A 22,159-nucleotide genomic window follows, 5' to 3' on the forward strand; every position below is an offset into this window, starting at 1 on the left:
GTCTACGGTTTGCTAATTTTGGATCACATTTTACCGAATCAGCCTAGATCTTGTTGTTTTCAACGAGTTTTTGTTGAATATCTATCTAGGGTTTGTGATTTCGGGAAACCAGCGATATGGGATCGTGGAAGGGGGGTTTTCGTAGATCCACTTTGTGATTTGAGAGATGACAGAATTGAGGAACTTGAAAGGCAAGTTCAACAGCAAACACAGCAGTTCGCGAGCCTCAATAATAGGCAAGACGGTGATCTTTCATCCAAAGGGAACTCGAGTACAAGCCTTTTCACTTTCGTGCTCCGCGTGAGGAGTCGAGTGATGAAAGGTGATAGAAGACCTAGACATGGGGAACATCACTCTAGGGTTTTCCATTTGATGGAGTACATTCTTGATTTTGACACAAACTACATCAAAAATCAGCAAGTTGTAGATTGGGATTCATCACCGATCTTCGATAAATACTCTAATGACCAAGAAGATCGTTTAGGAAAATCCAATTTATGATAAGAATCAAGATGATAATTAAGATATTTTGGAAGAGGGTGAAGAATATGGAGAGAAGGCAACACGAGGAATGATTCATCATTAATATCAAAGAGATGAAGCATTCAAGAAATTTAGGGTATGACCCTTAATAGAGCAGAATGGCGGATCAAGATTCGTGTAGCCGACTCAATTAGTTGGGAAAAGGCTTTGACAATGATAGAAAAGGAGTAGTAGATGAAACGTGGTCACCTCATAAACTACAAATTGTGGTTCTGATTTTAGGAAGTAATGAAGTAGATGCAAAAAAACCTCTAAAGACCAGAAAATTGGGTTTGACGTTTCCAAAATGATTTTCAATAGAAGTTCAAGGATAGCCAGATTTGATAAATTTGAATTGATTCGTCCATATGAATATCTGGATCTGTTTCTTAAGGAATTCTTTTTTACCACAAATAATATTTTAGCCAACAAAGAAAAAGAAAGTTGAAGAATGTGGTTTTGATGTTGAATTCATCTTACTACACTTCAAAACTCAATGACAAGTTTTCTCCAGCCAAGAGAGAATGATGAAGGGCAAAATTATTCTTATTTTTTAATTTTTATTCAATTTCAAATGATGTATATTATACTTTTAGCTTTGGGGTTTATTTCTAGTTTTTTTTTTGTTAGGGATTCTAGAGTTTTTATAGTATTATTTATTAGGTACTGTTCACAGGGGTAAAAGTATCATTACGGAGTTTAAGTTCGCTCAAGGATAATAAAGTCACTTATAGCCATAAAAAGCAAGAAAACCCTAGAAGGCCATTCAACCACAAAGTCAGGTGGTTAGCTCAATAATAACTACGTGACAAAGGGGAAAATTATTTTTATTTTTTATTTTTATGCAATTTTGAAGGATGTATATTATATTTTTAGTTTTAGGTTTTACTTCTAGTGTTTTTTTTAGTTTTTTAAGGGTTCTAGTGTTTAGTTTTTATTCATTTCATGAATTCTATTCGCAAGTAGTGTTGTTCATGAGTATTGTTCATAGGGATAAAACTATCATCACAAATTTTAAGTTTACGTTAGGATCTATGGGTCAATGTATTATTTGTTTTGACACTTTTTGTACTTGGAACATTAAATCATAATATATAAGAGGTGTGTGGGGCTTGAGGGGGTGACTCCACATGATTTTTAGAAATTGAAAGAGACAAAAACTTAGCCTTTTTGGAACCCTAGCTTGGGGTACAGAGAAGAAACCCTAGGTTTCTTTGAATTATGCTTGTGTTTGACTTTCGTCTCTTACTGATTTTAATAGTTTCTCAAATTCCTCTACATCAATTTGGTATCAGAGCTTGCGATCTGTACGGAAGGGGTACTGTAGCAGTGTCCAGAAATTATTGTAGCAATGCACAAATGGTACTATAGCAAAGATTTTCGGTGTCCTAGATCAACAACAAAGCTAAGAAGTTACAGCCTGGTCTAGGGTTTGGTATTTTGGGCAAAAGTTTGCCACAATAACATAAATATTGCTGATTCCAGCACTTTTTGTTGCCTATTTGCATGGGGTTATGATTTCAACGAACCCATGGCAACAGGAAGGGGCCGTAGAAGTGGGATTTACGTGGATCTGTTCCGTAATCCCATAGATATTGAGTAACTTGAAAGGCAAGTTCAGTAGCGGACGCAGCAGTTCGCGAGCCTCAATAATGGGCAAGATGGTGATTTTTCTGCTAAAGGAAATCTCAAGTAAAAGCCTTTTCACTTTCGCACTCTGCGTAGAGACTCGAGTATTGAGGATAGTGACAAAACGCCTAGACGTTGTGAACATAACTCTAGGGTTTTCAATTTGGAAAATGAGATTCCTGATTTCAACATAGATTGCATTGAAAATTAGCAAGATGTAGATTGGGATTCACCTTCAATCTTCAATGCATACTTAGATGAAGAACAAGATCTTGTAGGAGATCCAATCTATGATGATGACCAAGATTTCAAGGTTGAATTGGTATTTGACGTGGAAAAAGATAAAGGACTCAAAAGAGAATTGACAGACGAAATTGCTAGTTCAATCGATAATCTCAAAGATGCACTTGTGGTGTGTTCTAGAGCTGATCCTAGGCAAATTCAGCAAGGTTATATGGTTAAAGTGATGCAATTTCAACAAGATTATGTGATTAAAAATATCCTATCGACATACAGTGACCCTTTCCTCGAGGGTTTCTAAAAATCCTTTTGTTTTGATTAGTGCAGTAACCTACAAGTCCCAAGATCATATTTACGATATTCAAGTTGAATAATGTTGCCAGACTAATGCCAATTTCATCTTAGTACACTTTAAAACTCGAGGACGAGTTTTCTCCAATCAGGGGAGAATGACAGAGGGCAAAATTATTATTATTTTTTTTATAAAATTTTAGAGGATGTGTATAAAGTTTAGTTTTAGTAGGATTTTTTTTGCTTTTTAGGGATTATAGGGTTTTTATTTTTTATTTATTTCATAAATACTATTCACAAGTAGTGTTCACAGGGGTAAAACTATCATTACAAATTTTAAGTTTAAATTAGAATATATGGGTCAATGTATTATTTGTTTTGACACTTTTTGTACTTGGAACATTAAATTATAATATATAAGCGGTGTGTGGGGTTTGAGGGGGTGACTCCACATGATTTTTAGAAATTGAAAGAGAGAAAAGCTTAGGTTTCTTGGAACCCTAGCTTGGGGTAAAGAGAAGAAACCGTTGGTTTCTTTGAATTGTGCTTGTGTTTGGCTTGGTCCTTGCTGGTTTTAAGTTTAAGTTCATTTAAAGCATGAAAACAAATGCTCTTAATTCTTCTCCCATAGAACACCCTATCATTCCCCTAGTGAAGACTCTTAGTAACATGAGCATCTATAACTCAAGTAACATACGCACCCGTAATTTGCACTCTAGCGGTCATGAAAATTCTTTGGACACCATGCAGAACCAAACTCTTTCCAGAACAAACTAAAGAGTCCAATGACTGCGGCATTTTGTTGATCTTCCAAGTTTATGAAACAACTAGTGCCTAGTTAAAAATGTACATACCTGCGAACCATACTTCGAGCTTGATGGGGTTGATTTCCTTTCATCAAGAAACTTAACAAAACTCCTGACAAAATTAAAAGGCAGATTAAAATCCCATCGGAACATGAAAAGTAACAGTATATATGTTGTTCAAAATCCAGGAAAAGCTATTTCCTACTAAAACTGAGAAACTATCATCCTTCAGCTGTGCTGTTTTATATTTATAATTGTGAAAGTGATCTAGCAGAGTCAAACTGATCCTGATATGTGTTTCAAGAAAAAATCGGCTAAGAGGCATACTGTAAGAAAGCTGAACCAAATGATATCCTCAGCTATATTGTGAAGACAAATGTGTAAAGTTATCCAGGGAAAAACCCATTAAAGCTTTTCTATTCAGTAAATACCTACCATATGCCTCTTTTATCTGCTGTGAAAACCATAGGATTGCAATCAAATCCAACACCAATAACCATCCTCTCTGATACAAAAAGGACCTGAAAATAATTTTATACCAGTCAAACAAATTTAGATGATAATTTCCATCGCTACTGAACAAGCAGATAAAGAAGAAAAATAATAATGCAATTTAAATGTCTTAGCAAGCAAAGAGAGGATGCTGACCCACATCACGCAGAGGCAAATCACGGAAGGCTACAGTTTGAGCAGAGGCAGACGAACCAACATCATCAACAAAGTAGATTGTAGAATTATGTCCTGAATACATGAATATAGAACATCAAGAATGTGAGTAGAGAACTCCACGAAAACAATGAGATATAAGTTACAAAAACATAGGACAATCAATAATTGAAAATCACCTATCTAAAAAAACATGTATCCAACATCCATGCCAAGAATATTCTTTTTTCTTCGCTAAGTCATGATCATGACACCATTTATCTAGTTTGTGATTGTCTACATTCTTAAAATTTTACCTAGCATAGACGATGTGGTCAAATAGCAATTAATACAAAATTTCCCAAAAATAATGTTCAGACTGAAAGGTGGACATTGTGATCTAGCCAAGTATATACAATTAAAGTTTTTTCTTCTTTCTTTTATTCATACTGGCTAAAACACTTACAGGTGTCCAAAAATTATAACTTTAATCATGCAACTAAATACAATCTAGGATCATCTCTTGAATGTCATTACAATTATTTACAATCATGCAAAGCACAATTCATAAAATTAATCAAGAAACATTTAGCTATTAAAATTACCAAATACCTTGCCTCAGGTTACCTTCAAAGACTACGTATACCCCACACTAGATCTACTCCCTTGATGGCACACAGGATGGTGGCCCTAACCTTGTCTCATAATTCAGGAAGTCTAGGCAAAACCACTTGAGACATGGGATGGAAGAAAACTCAGGTACATAGCACAAGCTCAAGAACTATCACAAAGTCTAGGGCGTTCCCCCCTTAGGGTTTTTTACACGCTATATTAATCAAAACCCTATAAGAAAATGAATGAGAGAGAGAGAGAGAGACTTGGGGGTAACTTCCTAGCAAGGAGAGAGAGTGAAGGAGAGAGAGAGAGAGAGAGAGAGAGAGAGGCCAACCTTTGTTCACAAGTGTAGAGAATACACTACCAAAAAGAATATTTATAGAGAAGAGGCTAGGGTTTTGCCATCATTATGAGACTCAATCTTAACCGTAGATCTTGGAGACATGTGCGGTGAAGAGATCTTAGCCCTTCATTCCTTAGATCAGCCTTCATGATTAAAAGAATGAGCTAGAACCATTATCCCTCAGTTTCTATAACTCTATTCCCATCAAATATTTGTGTAGAGAAAATACTAAATATTTACTTACTTAATTTTCATCAATCTCTACAGTTTCCACTTTTACAACCATCATTTTTTATTTCAAACACCTATTATTTTAAATCCATCTAGAAGGCTTGCCTAACAAGCCACACAATAAAGAAAGCAAGAGGTGGGGTGTCTCACCATGTGTGGCCTATGGGTCCCACGCCCCCCACCAAGTGGGCTCCTATGTGGTGGGCCCATTAGCACACCCTCAAATTAATTTTATATTAATAAAACAAATTTTCAAAAATCAATAGATATTTCTTCTCTCTCTGAATAAATAAATCCAAACAATTTGATTATAGCTTTTTTAAAAATCTTTTTTTACTAAAATAAAATATCCAAAGAGTTCTAAAACTTCATTTTAATAATCTAAAATATAACGAAAATATAATTAAACATATAGAAATAATTTGATGGGAATTGGATCAAAAGAGTTAAGAATTCCACAAATATACTGAGGAGTCCATCTCTTCTAGAAACCACATCTCACTATCATCTTCTCAAACTAACCCAATAATCCCCACAACCCATAGGCCACAAGCCATCACAGAGGTTCATGCTTGGACTATCAAAGTCAGCCAATAAACGAAGGAGACACAATCCTAACCCATGGATTACAGGTCCCTCCCGGAAGACAAGTCCAGGCCCCTTTCTAATACAATACCTCATGGGTCCTTCCAACACAGCCCAATGTTGCAGGGAGATATTTCTTTGGCATATGTACACGACACACCCTCACCTAGAGGGCCGCTTCCCAGAGGGCTACCTAGGGTACATGTCGTGCAATGGTAATGATGAGGATTTGGCCCTTGTCCTCTCTGCTCACACTCAATCCCCTGGACAACCATCCTGGGCACAACTACTACCTCATAAATGGATAATCCCACAACAAACCCCTCATCGTTTGTACAAAAATGCCCAGGGCTATAGGTTTTAAACATCAACCCGAGCCTAGCCCCTCAAAACTCAGGAGAATCACGACATTACTAATCCCACACAATCCATCTAGACCACGCTCCCACTGGAACTATCACATCACTATAGTCATAGTTTTACATGCTCTTATAAGGCCTTTAAATGGCCACATAACCCTAAAATAGACACACTTTCCTACTTCTCATTGTGAGGTTATTGTATAAATCATTGATGTCCATGTATAAGGTGTATAATTGCACATCAATCCCGTCTTGTGTATGATTAAAAAAGAATGTCATCTTGTATAAGTTGGCCACACACATGGGATAATCCAGTGATTGGCGCACATACATAGTTAGTCCATGACCTTTTCTAAACCATTGCTATGAACAAGCGTTTAAAAGGGAATGAGCCAAGAGCTTAGAATCATACTAGAAAACATTTTCATACAGCTCATCAAGCACGTATTAAGCAAATGTAAACCAGTACATCAAAACATTCGAGTGCACACAGACTTCTAATACAAAGACTACTATGGCAACAGACAAGAATTTGTGGTAATAAAATGTCAAAGAACACATCACTAGCGCATATTTACGTCACTATCAAAAATACTATATTGCCATATCTGTAATATATATTTACATCATTAACCAAAAACTGTATTATCCTGTGCTAACTGGATCCATCAGATTTTCAAACTTCTCAAATATATAGAAGGAAAAAACAATCCCTTAATCAATTGAAACATTGTGTATTATTCAAGAAACAAAACAGTGTGTTTTTATATCCACCAACCTGCTTCAGTCAGCCTACAATGAGTTAACACCATAATCAAATTCAGGAGAAAGGAAAATAATGATTAGAAGAACAATCACTAGAACTCATATAAATTAGGACAAGTCCCTAATAGTTCCATTAGAATAGATAAACTAAAACCTGCTTACTAAAGGAGGAACTAAAATTAATAAAAGCATATTCAAATCCATTATTTCCTTGTCTTCTATCAGGTTGAAGAAAAGAGAGATCAACTAACCTACATAAGCTAATGTATTGCCACTTGGGGACCATTTCACACCAAAAGCCCAACTAAAAGAGAGATCTAACTGCAAGATCAGCTGCTTCAACAAAAATAAAATCTAGTAAGTCAGATTATTCTGGCAAAAAGTAATTTGATAAGCTTCAAGGAACCACAAGATAACAATATCATATAAAAATTTTAACCAAAAACATTCAAACGTGTACAGGAAAAACATAACAAAAATAAGCCTAATAATTCTAGATAAAAAGAAAAAGTATTAAATGGAAATGCAATTTAAGTAAATATGAATCTGAATGGGGTAAACATAGATTTGTTGAACATTACATATCATAAAAATATAGGGAGCCATAATATTACATAGTCCACACGACCATACTGCCAACTGACAGTGTAACTTAACAGAGTAAAAGGCATGTACAGGATACTTGATCCTTTGAGTAGGCAAGTAGCTATAGGTAGGCAGGTAGCAACAGTGAGCTTCATTTTGATGACTTTCCTGTTCTTTAAATAGGTCGGCTTCATTTTGATATTGGACGCCAAAATTTAATGCTTTCACATCACAACATGCTTCTACAACCTAATTATCAGTTGTAAGATAAAATCTGTACAACAACCATTTGTCTACGTGCAGCATAGATTGAATACAACAAAGGTTGGAAGGGTGATTTGGTTCAAGTGGAGATTCTAAAAGGGCAAGAAGACGACCCAAAAGGACATGAATGGAAGTAATGAGGAGATATGGTGACTTATGGTCTGACTGAGGGGTACGGCCCTTGATAGAACAGGATTTGTGTATCCAATACCAAATAGTTGGGATAAGGCTCGTATGATGATAATGATAATGTACAGGTAGAGGAGAAGCCAAGAGTATCTGTATATTCTAGAAGAGAGATTATAGATTGTCTGACTGCTCTCTATTTAGATTTTGAATTGTATGGATTTTTTTCTAACACAAGAAAAGTGAAGATCCAAGCTAGAATTGATGCAGATCTTCAACATATAGAAAACCCAGTGTTGCATTCAACATGCGCTTTGAATTCTAGATGGATTTTACATCTAATTAATGCTTTATGTATCTTATAATATCCGTGCATGCTTGTAATATTAGGTCACTGAGAGTATAAGCATTTTGTAGGATCTGATTCAGGAATCCATTCATATGCATGAACAAGTGGTAGGATTGCATAAGGACCATTAAGATACTTCTATTCATCAAGTTTCATGGAAAATCCGCTCATGTGTAACCATAGTTTGAAAACATGATATGTACACTCTATGGGTGTACCCAACCTGATCCACTACTCGGTTAATAGGGAAACATGAACCAGAATTGGTCATGCCCTTCCAGAAAAGAATGGGCTTTCAATTTACAAATAACTACAATATTATATAGAGTAAACAATATATTACATATAAATAAACAACAATTTTTTAGCACAATGTCTGTCGTCTGCTTCAAACCAAACTTTCCAAAAATCAAATGTCATTTAGAACTGAGTTCATACTGCACCTGGAATGAATGATGCACTGAATGTGTGGGACTTTGGAATGTGAATTGAGTTCATTAAGACTTGGATTTTGGACAGGGGAAGTGAACGATGATCTCAGTGACACAGCCATCTGCTGTCACGTATGTCAACTACTCCCATGTGTGTTGAGAGTTGACTACTCAGTTCAAGGGATTTAATGAGAAAATCCAAAATCGAATTGTATTAAGAATGTTAATAAATGTGCACTTGATATCCTCCTTTTAAAGCATGAAGGAAAATCCATGTACAGATCCAGGCAAGCACTAAACCTATAAAACTCTATATATCCTGTATTTCATACATAATATGAACAAAGGAGTGGAGAAATAATATATAGACAGCTATTGGCAAGTCATTAGAACACAAAAATGAAATGGCATGCAAAACACTAAGAGTACAAGTAATACACGACTTTAGCATGAAGTTGATTTGCAACTTGCATAAGACATCTAATATCTAACTAAATGGGTGTGTATGTGGGGGAAGAGAGAGCGAGAGCGAGAGAGAGAGAGAGAGAGAGAGAGAGAGAGAGAGAGAGAGAGAAGATTTATTCTCTGTATTTTCAGATAATAGTGTGCTTTTTCATATAATACTGTGAAGTTTTTCCTATCCCAATAGTTTTTCTCCTTAATTCTTTTGCGAGTTAAATCTAACGTATTCCACTAAACATTTACAGCACATAAGTGTATCCATGTTTTATGGCTGGCAACTTACCTAGTTACATATGAGCCTGCCTTACACTATTTAGACCTCAATGTACATCTCCACACATACAAACTAACTCAACTAATGATTTTTCAAAATTTTCTAAGTCCTGATTATTTCCTGGTGTTTTCCTTCCCCATTATTTTTTAGTGTTTCATTCGCCATTATTATTTTGTTCATGAAGTTTGATGATTAATTACGAATAAAAACTTCTGATAAGAATAAATAGGAAGCTCAAAAGTAACAGGTCATACCCAGTAAGTCATGTTAAGGAGGGTTACATGTTAATTGTGAAGAAAATTGTTCCAAACAATGTTTTAAATAACAAACCGGTGGGGTAGATTATCCACTCACCAATCTCGATCGAGGATCAGCCAGATCGGCAATCCGCATTGACAAGATTGGTGATCTAGAAAAAAAAGAAGAATAATTGTAAAGGATTTAAAGCTGTAAAGTGCAAGGGAAGGGGTTTGAACCCCAAAATAAGCAATAAGCAACCGCTACTACTATCCAACTAAGCTATTTCAGTTTAGTTTGGCACAGTACTTAATACTATGTACAATATAATCGAAAAACAATTGATTTCTATGAGGAATCAGCATAGTTCTGCTATTCCTGATCCAAATTCAGTGATTTTTTGAGCACCAGTTTCAATACAATATGAAATACCGGGTATTTGTTAGTTTTTTATCATTGCAACACTACCTCCTAAGGTTGAGAAAAACTCCGGGTGGTGCCCAAGCAATTTGGGCGACTAGCAACAGGTGGGAACCTGGGATTCTAAGCAACTTGACAACAATATACGCATGCATGTGCGCTCCAAATGCACATATATGCATATATCCATTTCATTTATGAATTTTTAAGCATTCTTTTTTTTTTGAGGAAATATTCTTATATTTATTTTAACGATATATATATGCAAACATTGTTGTTAATATTTAAAGTTCGTTTGTTGTATTAAAGTCCCTAAGGACTATCATTTTTGCTACTTAAGGGCACTATTGTACATTAATAAATTTAAATATGTATAAGGAAAGAGAGGGGTGTTGGGGTTAAGTTTGACCCAACATGACTCTCTCTCACTCCTCTCAACATGACTCTCTCTATTTCTCTCTAAGTGTCTTTATTCCTCTTTCTAGATCTTCTTCTTTTTCCTTTGATTTGTCTCTCTCTAAGATTCTTCATTCCTCTTTCTAGATCCCCTTCTTCCTTATCCTTTTCTTCTTTTTCCTTTAATTGACATTGTATATTAAACTTGGTATTAAAGTAAAAGACATTGGGATGGATTTTTGAAACCCTAACGATGTGATTTTACAGTATGAGGGTCTCCATCTGTTATGTAGTCAGAGACCCTAAATCTTAAAAAAAAGGTATGGAATGTAAAACCTTGATCTCACAGTTGTTTTGATGTTGGATAAGAAATCATGGATCAGGTTGGGATGGCTTGATGTTCAACCCCTTCAAGGTGTCACACCCTTGTCTGAGAGTTGTGCAACTCTTTCATTGATCATTATGGAGTTGTATGGATGGTCTCAGATCCCTTCTGGAAGTGAATTTGAGTGGCTTGTGTTGATCAGCGTGTTCACTTGAAACGTTCCAGCAGTACTGAGGTCAAATGTCTAGTAATAGCGATTGAGGCCACTCTTCCACCATCTCTAGTACCCCATGTGTGACTTCCCATATTCATGGAGATAAACCTGGAAGTAGGTTACAACTAAAGCGATGGGACAAATTATTTAGAGTGGTCATAGCCTACTAAAAAAATTCATTGGTGGAAGGGGAAAATTGGAATACATCAATGGGAAGATCATTGAACTCTTCACATAAAAAGTGGGAAACTGTAATGTCTTAGTTATTACACTCCATGCAATCATCAACTAGTAAGGGCTCCTTGTTCCTTCAAATTGACGGAGATTTGATGCTAGGCATACCAAAATTACCCTAAAAGCAAAAATATGGATCATGTGTACCAACTGAGGGAAGAAATTTCTCATCTTAGACAAGGGGAGAGTTCACTTGCAGCATATTTCTCCTTATTTTGTAGCATGTGGGAGAAGTTCGGCCCGTATCAGATGCTTAAACTAGTAAGGATGATGAGAAGAAATACAAGCAGTTTGTGGAACAAAATCATGTTTTTAGTTCTTGGGAGGATTGACAGCAGGGATTTTTAGTCGTTGCTCAACCAGGAGTATTCCTTTGTCCAAAGTGAGGAGAGTAGAAAAAGTATCATGCTGTGTGCTCAAGCAATTAATCGTTCTGTTGTCGCCTTAGTCTCCTTATCTCCTAAGAAATAGAGGGGGGGAGACCTCTGAAATTTGGAAAAAGGGGTCTTGATCAAGGAGATAAAAGTAGGTTGAAATGTGACTATTGTAGTAGAAATGGTCATATCAAAGAACTTGCTGTGATCAAGTTGGTCAGCCAGCTACATTCAACCATCCAAGTAGGTTTAATGCTCACAATGCTTCATCTTCTGGGGGATCAGAAGTCACTACCCAATGCAATCCAACTGCCACTTTTTGCTCCAAAGAAGACGATACCGGTTCCCAAAGAGTTGATTGAGAACCTTACCGAAATTAGGAGGATCATCCACTTCCTCTACTTCATCCTATGCACACTCAGGTATTCATGCTTCTACACACACCTCTCTAACTTTGCCTAGACAGTCCTCAATTATTAATTTAGGATCCGCAGTTCACATGATTGGTATGTCTTCCATGTTTTCTTCTTATTCCCTGTGTTTTAGTAGAGACAAAGTTAGAGATCATTGATGGATCCTTTTCGTTTATAGCTGGAAAAGTAACTCTAGATATTTCTCCCGAAATGTCGTTGTCATCAGTTCTTCATGTTCCTCGCTTTCCCACAAACTTAATGTCTCTTAGTAGCATTACCAAGATCTAAATTGTAGTACAACATTCTTTCCTTCCCATTGTGTTTTTTAGGACCTGGATACGAGGAAGACAATTTATAGTGGTCATGAAGCTAGTGGTCTCTGCATTCAGTCCAACACCAACGCTAATAAAGATTGAATTTGGTAGTGGCATCTCCATCTTGGTATTTATCCTTTCATACATCGGACGTTTTGTTTCGTGAGGTGTTTATTTCAAGAAGTGTGTTAAAGCTTCAATGTGAGGTATGTGAACTGTCAAAACATTATAGAAACTCTTTCTACCGAGTAATAACAAAACAATTGTTTCTTTTGCTATTGCTCACTCAGATGCAATGAATGAAAATTCGACTGCCTTGCTGCCTAGGCGGCTTGGCCAACAAACTACCAACGCATAGCCTAGGCGGTGGGGTCTAGGCGGGCATATGCCTAAGACGGTCAAAGCGGGTGCCCACCTAGTGCCATCTCTTCAATAAAACTAAAAAGAAAAAGAAAATTTAAATCCACCCAAACAAAAATAAGGCTTGGTATTGCCCTCTCTCTCTCTCTCTCTCTCTCTCTCTCTCTCGGGTCCATGTGCTCTCTCTACATATGACAAGAAGAAGAAGAAGATGGACTCCAAGTGTTCACTGTGCGGCCTCTCTCTCTCTCTCTCTCTCTCACATACTCATGAAGATACACATGGGACCCATATGGTCCCTCTTTACATGTAAGAAGAAGAACTAATTACTCATGAAGATACACATGGACCCAAACCTCCAGGTGTTCGATGCAAGGACCCTCTCTCTAACACTCTCTCTCTCTCTCTCTCTCTCACACACACACACATACAAATCCAAAAGAAAAAAAAAATGAAAAAAACAGGGCGATCTTAAGAATTTCATGTGAGACCTCACGCACACATACATACTAAACATTCTCTCTCTCGACATATCCTCCAAGTGTTCGAGACTCTCTCTCATAAATATAGATCCAAAAGAAAAAAAACGAAAAAAGATGATGATTTTTAAGAATTTCATGTGAGACCTCACGCACACACATACGTGCACATGCACACATACACACTAAACACATAGACACACACACACACAAAACAACAAATGGACCCCACCCCAACCCCTTCCCTTAGGGCCGCCTTTGTGTCTGGGCCCCCCCCTAGGGTGCCACCTCCACTTTTTTTAACATTGCTCAGATGTTTGGGGTCCCTTTCCTATTACATCTAGTTTTGGTTACTGCTATACTGCGATGTGTGATTTGATATTTGTGGATAATTACGCTCAGTGTACCTAGATTACCACATGAAGACCAAAGATGAAGTTCTAAATATCTTCAAGGTCTTTTGTAAGATGATACTCAGTTTGACACTAAAAGGTACTTGGATCTGATTAAGGTGGGGGTATTGAAATCAGAAGGTGTTGTCCTAAAGAACATGGTACATAACTTCAAAATCTTGCTCATACAAACAAAGGGAGGCCTGTAAAAAAGGGGGCCTCTAGGCTCTTGAGGGTAATATTTGGGGGTTCTGTTGGTTACTAAAACCCCAAGATTGAGTGCATAAATATCACCAAACCCTAAAGCAAGAAATGAAATACACCAACTTCTCAAAACCCAATCCAACTCGGCTCGAATTGGTGACCTCTAGTTGCTCAAAGGCCTCTTTTGCAACCACTTTTAAGTCTCAAAAAGTTTTGGATGGAATATTTTCTGATTTTGCAAGAAATCGAAAATTTAAAAAAAAAATATCTTAAAAACTACAAATTCTTGTTTGTTAGGGTGTTTTTCGAGCAAGAGATGAACACAAATGGGTTTTAGGCGGCTCCACCTCTTCAAATTATGCCCTAGACAGAGGGCCTGTTTCATCTGGCTGCATAGGCATCCCTAAAGCGCCTAGGCGAGTGCCGGAGTACCAACCCAGATAGGGCCCTGCCTAGGCCCTCTTTGCTTTGGTGGCCTCCTAGGCTACCTAGGAGACCAGGTGGCATGATTTTTGTTCATTGGTTCTTTCTATTAATATAATTCCCTAAGAACTTATTTGTCATTTTCCTTACTTAAGGGCACCATTGTATATTAGTAAATTTAATAATAGTAATAACAACAATAATAATATATGTATCTATAATGGAAGATGTGGGTTCAGTTAGATCCATCTCTCTCTCTCTCTCTCTCTCTCTCTCTCTCTCTCTCTCTCTCTCAGCTTCTTCATTCCTCTCTAGATCTCTTCTTCCTTATCCTTTTTCTTCTTTTTCCTTTGATTGTTGTTGTATATTTTAACTAATATATGTGTGGATGATAATGATGGTAAATGCTTGAATGCTGCAAAACAAATTGAAATCATTGCATCATATTTCACACCTGTAATTATTCAGTTTTCACTTGATAATATAAGATTAGGTTAACTAGTGCAGAAGAAAGACATAACATCCATATTTACATATTCATAAAGCAATAAAAGTACTCAAATATTAAATAATTGAAATGACAGACAAATCCACAACCTCAAGTTCATAATTATAGACTCGAATCTCTAAATACACTCCAAAATCCAAAGTTCCAATTTGAAAACCACAAAAACAGCGGAAGTAACAAACGTAAAATGATACAAAAGAAGTTAAAAAAGGATTTAGTCTTCAATCTCATCTCCAAAAAAAAAAAGGTTTATACAGATTTCTCAAATATTTTTGATCTAAAAAAATTCACAAACTGAAGGTTTTTTTTTTTATTTTATTTTTTGAGTTTTTTTTTTTGTGGAGGTCGGGGGGAAGACAGGACGCAAGAAACCAGTCTCAAACCAACTTTTTGGTTGGGCAAACCCTGCCACTAGGCACCAGGTGCCTGCCTTGGCAGCCACCCAGGGTCCGGCTGCGTAGGTTTTAGTCGACACTTTGTTTAACACTGCTACCTGCCAAGGTCGATTCCCATTGCCAAACTACCCAAAAAAATAGATATATTCAGCAAATTCATATGCATCACCCTCCAAAAGATAAAGCAATGCTTATGGAAACCTGTCATTTCCCGGATCAAGAACACCATCAGGTGGTTCCAGTCGATCTCTGCAAGAAATCCATTAATCTTTTCACCACCGTGTGTATGAGCGTCCGTCTATGAAATCCTCTCTAGTTTATACTGACTATTGAGCAATTACTTGGTAAGGAGGTTTCACATTCTCTCTAGTTGCTTTCATGTTTTATGCTTGTTGTAATGATAAAATCATCCATTCAATGCACACTGCCACAAAAATCTCAGACAGCCTGAATTCGCAGTAGACATGATTCATTCGCTGGGTAAGTTAAGGCTAATTTCAAGCCAGTAGACTATGATAGAAAGAGAAATCAGCATTGAACAGTATAAAATAACTGCATCAGAAAAGAATGCAAGTTTCTAAGACTGACCTCCCCAAACTTCGCATCAGTTGAAAGACTTGTCACTGAATCCCTAATCCAATATGCACAATAAACAGGATGAGATCTAATCTTCAAGATATCACAGGAAAATCACAGCACCAAAATATGTAGAAATAAAACTTCAAAGTTAAATGACTACAGAAATTATGAGTATTCATACAAAACTTTTCTGTCAATAACCCTGATACCAACCTTGAATCAACACCCTTGATATAAGTGGCAAAAACCCGGCATTTTCCATCAGTTGATGCTGTTGCGAGCAGAACCTGTATTCAGGATAGGACAATGGAAATAGAAAACTGCTTAAAGGCATGCTTAAATTGCAAGCACAGACTCAAGTTTAAACAGAAGAAATAAACATTAAACACTACAATTTCTACAATGAGATAAGAAATAACATCGTCCAGCCACACTGTATCCAATTGTTCATGAACATAGCTCAAGAGAGAAAGCATCAGTCCCAGAACAGATTGCTCTGCATTTTGCTACCCCAATCATTGTCGAGTCCCTTTATTGCATGCCATGATTTCCCTCATTGAAGGTATGAATCAAATCCGAATATCATATACTTGCATGACAGCCATAAGCAAGGCAAAAAAAATTTCTTGGGGTCCAACATAAAGTTGTCAGAGCTAAACTAACAGAACTGTATGACATTTATAATTGCACTGCAAAGAAAAAGATACTGAGAATTGACTCAGACACTCTAATGCAACTATGCAAGTGCCATTGAACATAAATGTATTACATGTCCCATCCATCACATCGTATAGATTATTTCTGCCAAATCATCAGTCTATCATAAATTAGAAGCATCATATAAGAAATCTAGGTTGAGATTAACTATGAAGATAAACTTTCAAATAACACCAGAATGATGTGATTTTTCTTCTTGGTACTTAGTATATACTATGGCCATTCTTCTACCATTTACAGAACAGGGCTATGAAAGAAATCTAACATACATAACTTTCTCAAAGGTGCCCCGATCTATCACTTGATGCCCTAGTAAATATGAACTTAAACAAAGAAGCACTATGAATAACTGAATTACCGATCATGCTAAATATCCTCAAAAAATAACATGATATTACACATTCCCCATTAGCTACAAGAGCATGTTCTTAGACCACCACAAAAAATTTCAAAAACAGGAGATTTATATTTTCAATTCCTCTACACCTAATGCAGAATAAGCAATTTGGGAGAAGAGAAATCTGAACAAATATGACATATTAACATAGCAAGCATGAGCTTGCAAAATAGTAACATGCATAGAAAGTGAAACAAATCAACTATGTTGGCATGAAAAACATATAGGATTCCAAAGCAAAACTGCGCACTAATATGAGCATTGATGAAATCTAAAAGAAAATATTTTAAATAAGAAGATAACAATCCAAAACATTTGTCAACTATTTTAAACAGAAGTGTGTGACACTAGGTTCCTCCATTTGAAATGAATCCAAGAAGAGATAAACATGGTAAAGCTAGGATGGCACAAACGTACATTATTGGGATGCCATGCAATACTTGTCACTGATGAATTATGCTTTTTCCGAATGAGCTTACTCACCCACCTGAGGAAATACTAGTGGTCAAATTGCAGATTACATAAGTCAAATATATTTGATTAAGAAACATACAGTTACAAATTCCACTATGTTCTCAGCAACTATGATTCCTTATCAGTTTTTATGTTGGCAGCACTATGAATGTTTACCAATTCTTTTGTTCGCATCATTCAGCAATTTGGATGCTCAAACCAATAAAGACAGCAACTCGAATGCTACGATAAGAAATTTTGGATAATAACATTTACCATACATTTCATGATCATAACGGCTACAAGTGCATCCAAAACAGTTGACGCTAAAAATGTGTCCTTTCCATATGTGCCATAAAAGCCAGCAGAGTGAATGGTTACTCAAGTGGAGAGGGGTCAGATGTTGCTGCCTGCCTAATTCACCCAATATGGAAGCAAACTTTTTAACTGTCTAGAGAGAGGTCATGCACAGGAAATAAGTTAAAACAAGGGATTGGAATACAAGAATGCAATTGGTAAGGTGAGTAAGCAGCTCAAGGGCCTTAAGTGGTATTTGAGGGACTGCGTGTGTCTGCGCAATATCTTCTTTTTTTTTTTCTTTTTTTTTTTCTTTTGGAAGAAACTGTGTTGGTGCATGTGTTTGCATAGTGTACGCACCTATATATCAAGTACTCAATCATAGTTTTTTTTTTTTTTTCTTTCTGTTTTCTGGCCCTAAATTCCGTCCTGTCCTTGGAGTCAACAACACAATTTCAATGTAGGAAATCCCAGACAGCCTGATGTCAACTCCCAACATTTGACAGGCATTACGTCTGGATTACTCACAGCACAGTGTGAGCAAGAGATCGTGGCACTCTCCCTTCTATGTGGAGCATTGCTACCAAAATCTCTCCCCCCAGGTGGCAATTCTGCTTTGCAATCCCAATTCAGCGATTCTGTCAATGAATCTTTGTGGAACCGTTTCCTTAAAGTTAGAATCATGGCAATTCTGTTTTGCAATCCCAATTCAGCGATTGCGCCAAGGAATCTTTGTGGAACCTGTTTCCGTAAAGTTAGAATCTTGATTCCAACATTTATTGAATCTCGATTCCACATTCATTGAATCTTGATTCCACATTTACTGAATCTCGCTTCAATTTTTTTGGAATCCAGATTCCACAACATCAAATATCGTGCTTCCTAAGTGTAAGAAACTGTGATTTGTTCCACATGGAATCTTGCTTCCACCTTCATAGAATCTCAATCAAATTTTTTGGGAATTTAGATTCAATGAACATGGAATCTCACTTCAAATATTTATGAAATCCGGTCTGAGTTATTTAGAATTCGGATTGGAGAACATTGAATCCCATGGTTCATATAATAAATAATAATCTGATCAATGCATTTTGAACTTTGAATCAACATTCAAATGCAAATCTCTAGAGTTTACAAGTTTTTAACAAAGTACTATACTATCGGCCTTTGCAGGTAAGTTAAAGCGAGCTACAACTTGGGCCATCTTAGAATTAACAATTAAGTACTTCATATCTTCACTTTCCTTGCATAATTAGAAATCATAAGGTCCATAACCCTCACTGTTGATGGGAATTTAAGTGTCAAAGCATCAAGCAACTCTACCTGGACACCCTCATCTCAAGGTAGAAGGTGCATTCATATTTTGGCTCCAAATGACCATTAAAGCCAATAGCAATATTCGTTCTTTATTGACTCAATTCATTAAGTGTGCATGTAGTTTTGTAAACACATCTCAATGTCCCTAGTGGACTATGAGTGTTTGCTAATTGTACTAAACCCAAAATACATATCTTTTTTTTAAACTTCATTACTAACGTATCAAGCATTTCTACTTATTCAATCCATAACCTCAAAAAACCTCAAATCTAGTAATACGGCCACTTGACCTTGATTCCAACATTGTGATTGAGGCGTAATACATCTATTTCAATACCAGGTGAACCCTTGTTCTAGTCATTAGAACTTTGAGGATCTCTATTCCAATCCAGGGGAACCATGGCTAAGCATACTCAGCACCCGGTGGAAAGACAGACAAATGAAGGTTGCGAAGCTTCTCTCGCAACAGAAGCATTTCCTACTGCTTGCTACAACGAACGAGTGGAACAAGGGGAACAACTTAGGTTATGATGGTTACGGTTTAGGTTAGTTATAAAGGGGCTCCCCCTGTTTGCTTTTGCTTAGCCTTATCTTATAAGCCTTGCTAGGATAATTCATAAGTTGAGGACGTTGGGACTCCGGTCAGACTTTCAAAGAACAGATAGATGGAAGGCATGGATGTACCTATAACGAGGCTTTTCTTCATGGGTGCTTCAAGGGCGGGAAGAAAGATTTGTGCCAGAATAACAGATGCCAAAAACTATTCTTGCATAAATTTACTCTAGAACCTCGAAACTTATACCCGTGAAATACGCTTCCAATTGATTTATGTTGTGGTTTCTAAGTTGCAATCCCATAGATGCAGTAATCTCGATTCCAATTGGGTTGAAACTCGATCCTTTTGAGGTAAGAATCTGAATTCCAAGGGTTTGAAACTCGTTTCCATTTCAGTTGGGTTGAAACTTAATTCCAAAATGGTATGAATTTTAATTCCAATTGGGTTGAAACTTGATTCCAAAGAGGTAGGAGCCTGATTCCATTTGGATTGAAACTCAATTCCAATAAATTAGGAATCTCATTTCCTGCAATGCACCCTGTATGGACAGCGGTTCTGACGATAAGAATCTTCCAATTCTGATATTCCAATTCCTAAATTGATTTGAAATCTCAGGCATTTCTAACAACTATGATGTGGAGTATTCTCTTCACAATGTATTGATTCCACAGGAGTAAGTGAAAAAGAAAATATGAAGATTAATTGTATGGTTGCATTGTTACCTTGTTTTGCTAATATTTGTAAGAAACAAGTAAACAACAAACAAGATGACACAATAAACTGTAAAAATATTATCATCGTCATTATCATCCAAGCCTTATCCCAACAATTTGAGGTCAGTTACACAAATCTTGTTCCACCATTATGCTCTATTACAGGTCATATCCTTATTCAGACCATAAGTCACCATATGTGAAAGCAAATTCAGGCTTGCCATTGTAAGTTATTATTGGTACCCAGGACCCTCTACCAAGCCTGAAAAAAGCTCCAACCAAATGTCTCCGAACCCACAAATGTCAGCCACTGAGATAGACGGTAATAAGCAACATAGAGTAGAAATTATTTGGTTGTAACAATGAAGAATTAAAGACAACACCTCTGATTATCATGAAATGAAATGACCCAGTAACATTGCCCATCAGTCAGAAACTCAGATCTGTGAAGACAGATTGCATGACCTGTTCTCCCCTCAGGGCACCAAGTGAATCGGATATTGCTATGCTCATATGAGCACATTCGCCATTCCCAGCTATATGAATAAAAAACCTTTAAAGGCTTAACCAGGGATCACAAACAAGACAGGACACATCCTACTGCAAATTCATGTCATCGTGTTAAGAAAGTATCCTTCAATCACAAGAGAACAAAGAAAATAACTAAGATATGTGCAGAAAGCAGTCCACCATACAAGAGTTTTCACTAAGATACAGAGACAAATAAACTACAGGTGCTCTAACCACAATGATTTTATGTCTGTCTTGATCTGCCAGTACATCATCTGATAACAAAAGAAGACAAAATAACTTCAAATCGCAGTCTGACAAAATGAAGCAAAAAATAAATGGTCAGTTACCAGTCATTCTCTGGCTCGTAGTAGCAGATACAAACAGTTTTAGCTCCACTTCCAACCGCAAACTTGTTTTCTGAGAAATGCAGCAAATTCATTTAGATATCTGTTCCAGAAAATTATGACAAAATCTATATCCAGAAGGTCAATTAACCGAAGCATAACATAAATTTTATGTCATATCTCTGAATAGATCAGATAACTGCTCAACAAGATAAAAATAAAAAGATTATATGTGATTATTGGTATGTTCAAGATGAATATCTCACAAAGAAGCACTTCTAGAGTTTCTCGAAGGGTGTAACTCCTCAAGTGAGAAGGTACCATTTAAGATGCTGTATATGTGGCTTCAATATCCCTTGAGGAGACAGACAACAAACATCTAGAATTTTAACAGGAAATTTAAAACCCTTCAACAACTGCAAAACACAGAATCCATGGATGTGCACCTCTCATGAAAATCATGATCACAGGGAGTGTTCCAAGGAAATGGTGTTCAGGCTAAGAGAATAGATCCTTGTCATTAATGATTGTATCATTTGGGACAGACGTGTGGCAAGTGGAACACATTAAATTCAAGGAAACATGTGAGGCAAGGAACAAGACTTCACTGAACATGGCATTTTCACTGTTTGTGTATAATGTCAACACCATTCAATGCAGAACCAAGGGCAGATGCCATAGCTGCAAAACTGTATGAATTAAAAAAATGCTCAGATACCAATATTAGAGACTGGATTTCAAAGAGAAATGTAGCTGAGACAAATGAGTAAATTGGGTTCTTTTACGATGTCATGGAGGAATTGGGAAAATCAGAGTGCTTAAAGACTGACAAGTGGATGGATAGGAAGAATTTCTGCATCATATATTTCCTGAACCACCACTTCAAATCATCCATGCTTATGAAGGTTATAGATGTTAGAACAGCGATTTTCATGCCTTATTTCAATTGTTTAATGGTTATCATACAATTCATTCTCAAAATGTTATCCAGTGTACACGATAAACAGTTCAAATAATTACAAAGCTGCATGTAAAGAGCTAATTAGCATATATGACACAG

The 22,159-nt window shown here is 36.6% G+C and overlaps 1 protein-coding gene across 26 annotated transcripts in view; it reads right to left on the reverse strand.

Annotated features, from left to right (window-relative positions):
* The window catches only part of LOC18444169 (actin-related protein 2/3 complex subunit 1A), a 52,951-nt gene that overhangs the window by 23,188 nt on the left and 7,604 nt on the right, over positions 1–22,159 (reverse strand). For 10 of the 26 annotated variants that reach the window (XM_088872930.1, XM_020673486.2, XM_088872928.1 and 7 more), the window contains 8 exons: positions 21,103–21,172; positions 17,324–17,393; positions 16,006–16,079; positions 15,802–15,844; positions 7,286–7,367; positions 4,141–4,229; positions 3,924–4,009; positions 3,537–3,600 (listed from right to left, as the gene is read on the reverse strand). In XM_088872930.1, the coding sequence (XP_088729056.1) occupies positions 3,537–3,600; positions 3,924–4,009; positions 4,141–4,229; positions 7,286–7,367; positions 15,802–15,844; positions 16,006–16,079; positions 17,324–17,393; positions 21,103–21,172 (578 nt within the window). Of the gene's footprint in view, positions 1–3,536; positions 3,601–3,923; positions 4,010–4,136; positions 4,230–7,285; positions 7,368–9,879; positions 9,935–15,801; positions 15,845–16,005; positions 16,080–17,323; positions 17,394–21,102; positions 21,173–22,159 lie in introns of all 26 variants that reach the window. The other 16 variants (XM_088872936.1, XM_088872931.1, XM_088872937.1 and 13 more) reach the window with 3 other exon arrangements.

The sequence above is a fragment of the Amborella trichopoda genome, chromosome 7 (assembly GCF_054954075.1).
Source record: "Amborella trichopoda isolate Santa Cruz 75 chromosome 7, AtrichopodaSantaCruz75HAP2 v2.0, whole genome shotgun sequence".
In the NCBI taxonomy this organism is placed as follows: domain Eukaryota; kingdom Viridiplantae; phylum Streptophyta; class Magnoliopsida; order Amborellales; family Amborellaceae; genus Amborella; species Amborella trichopoda.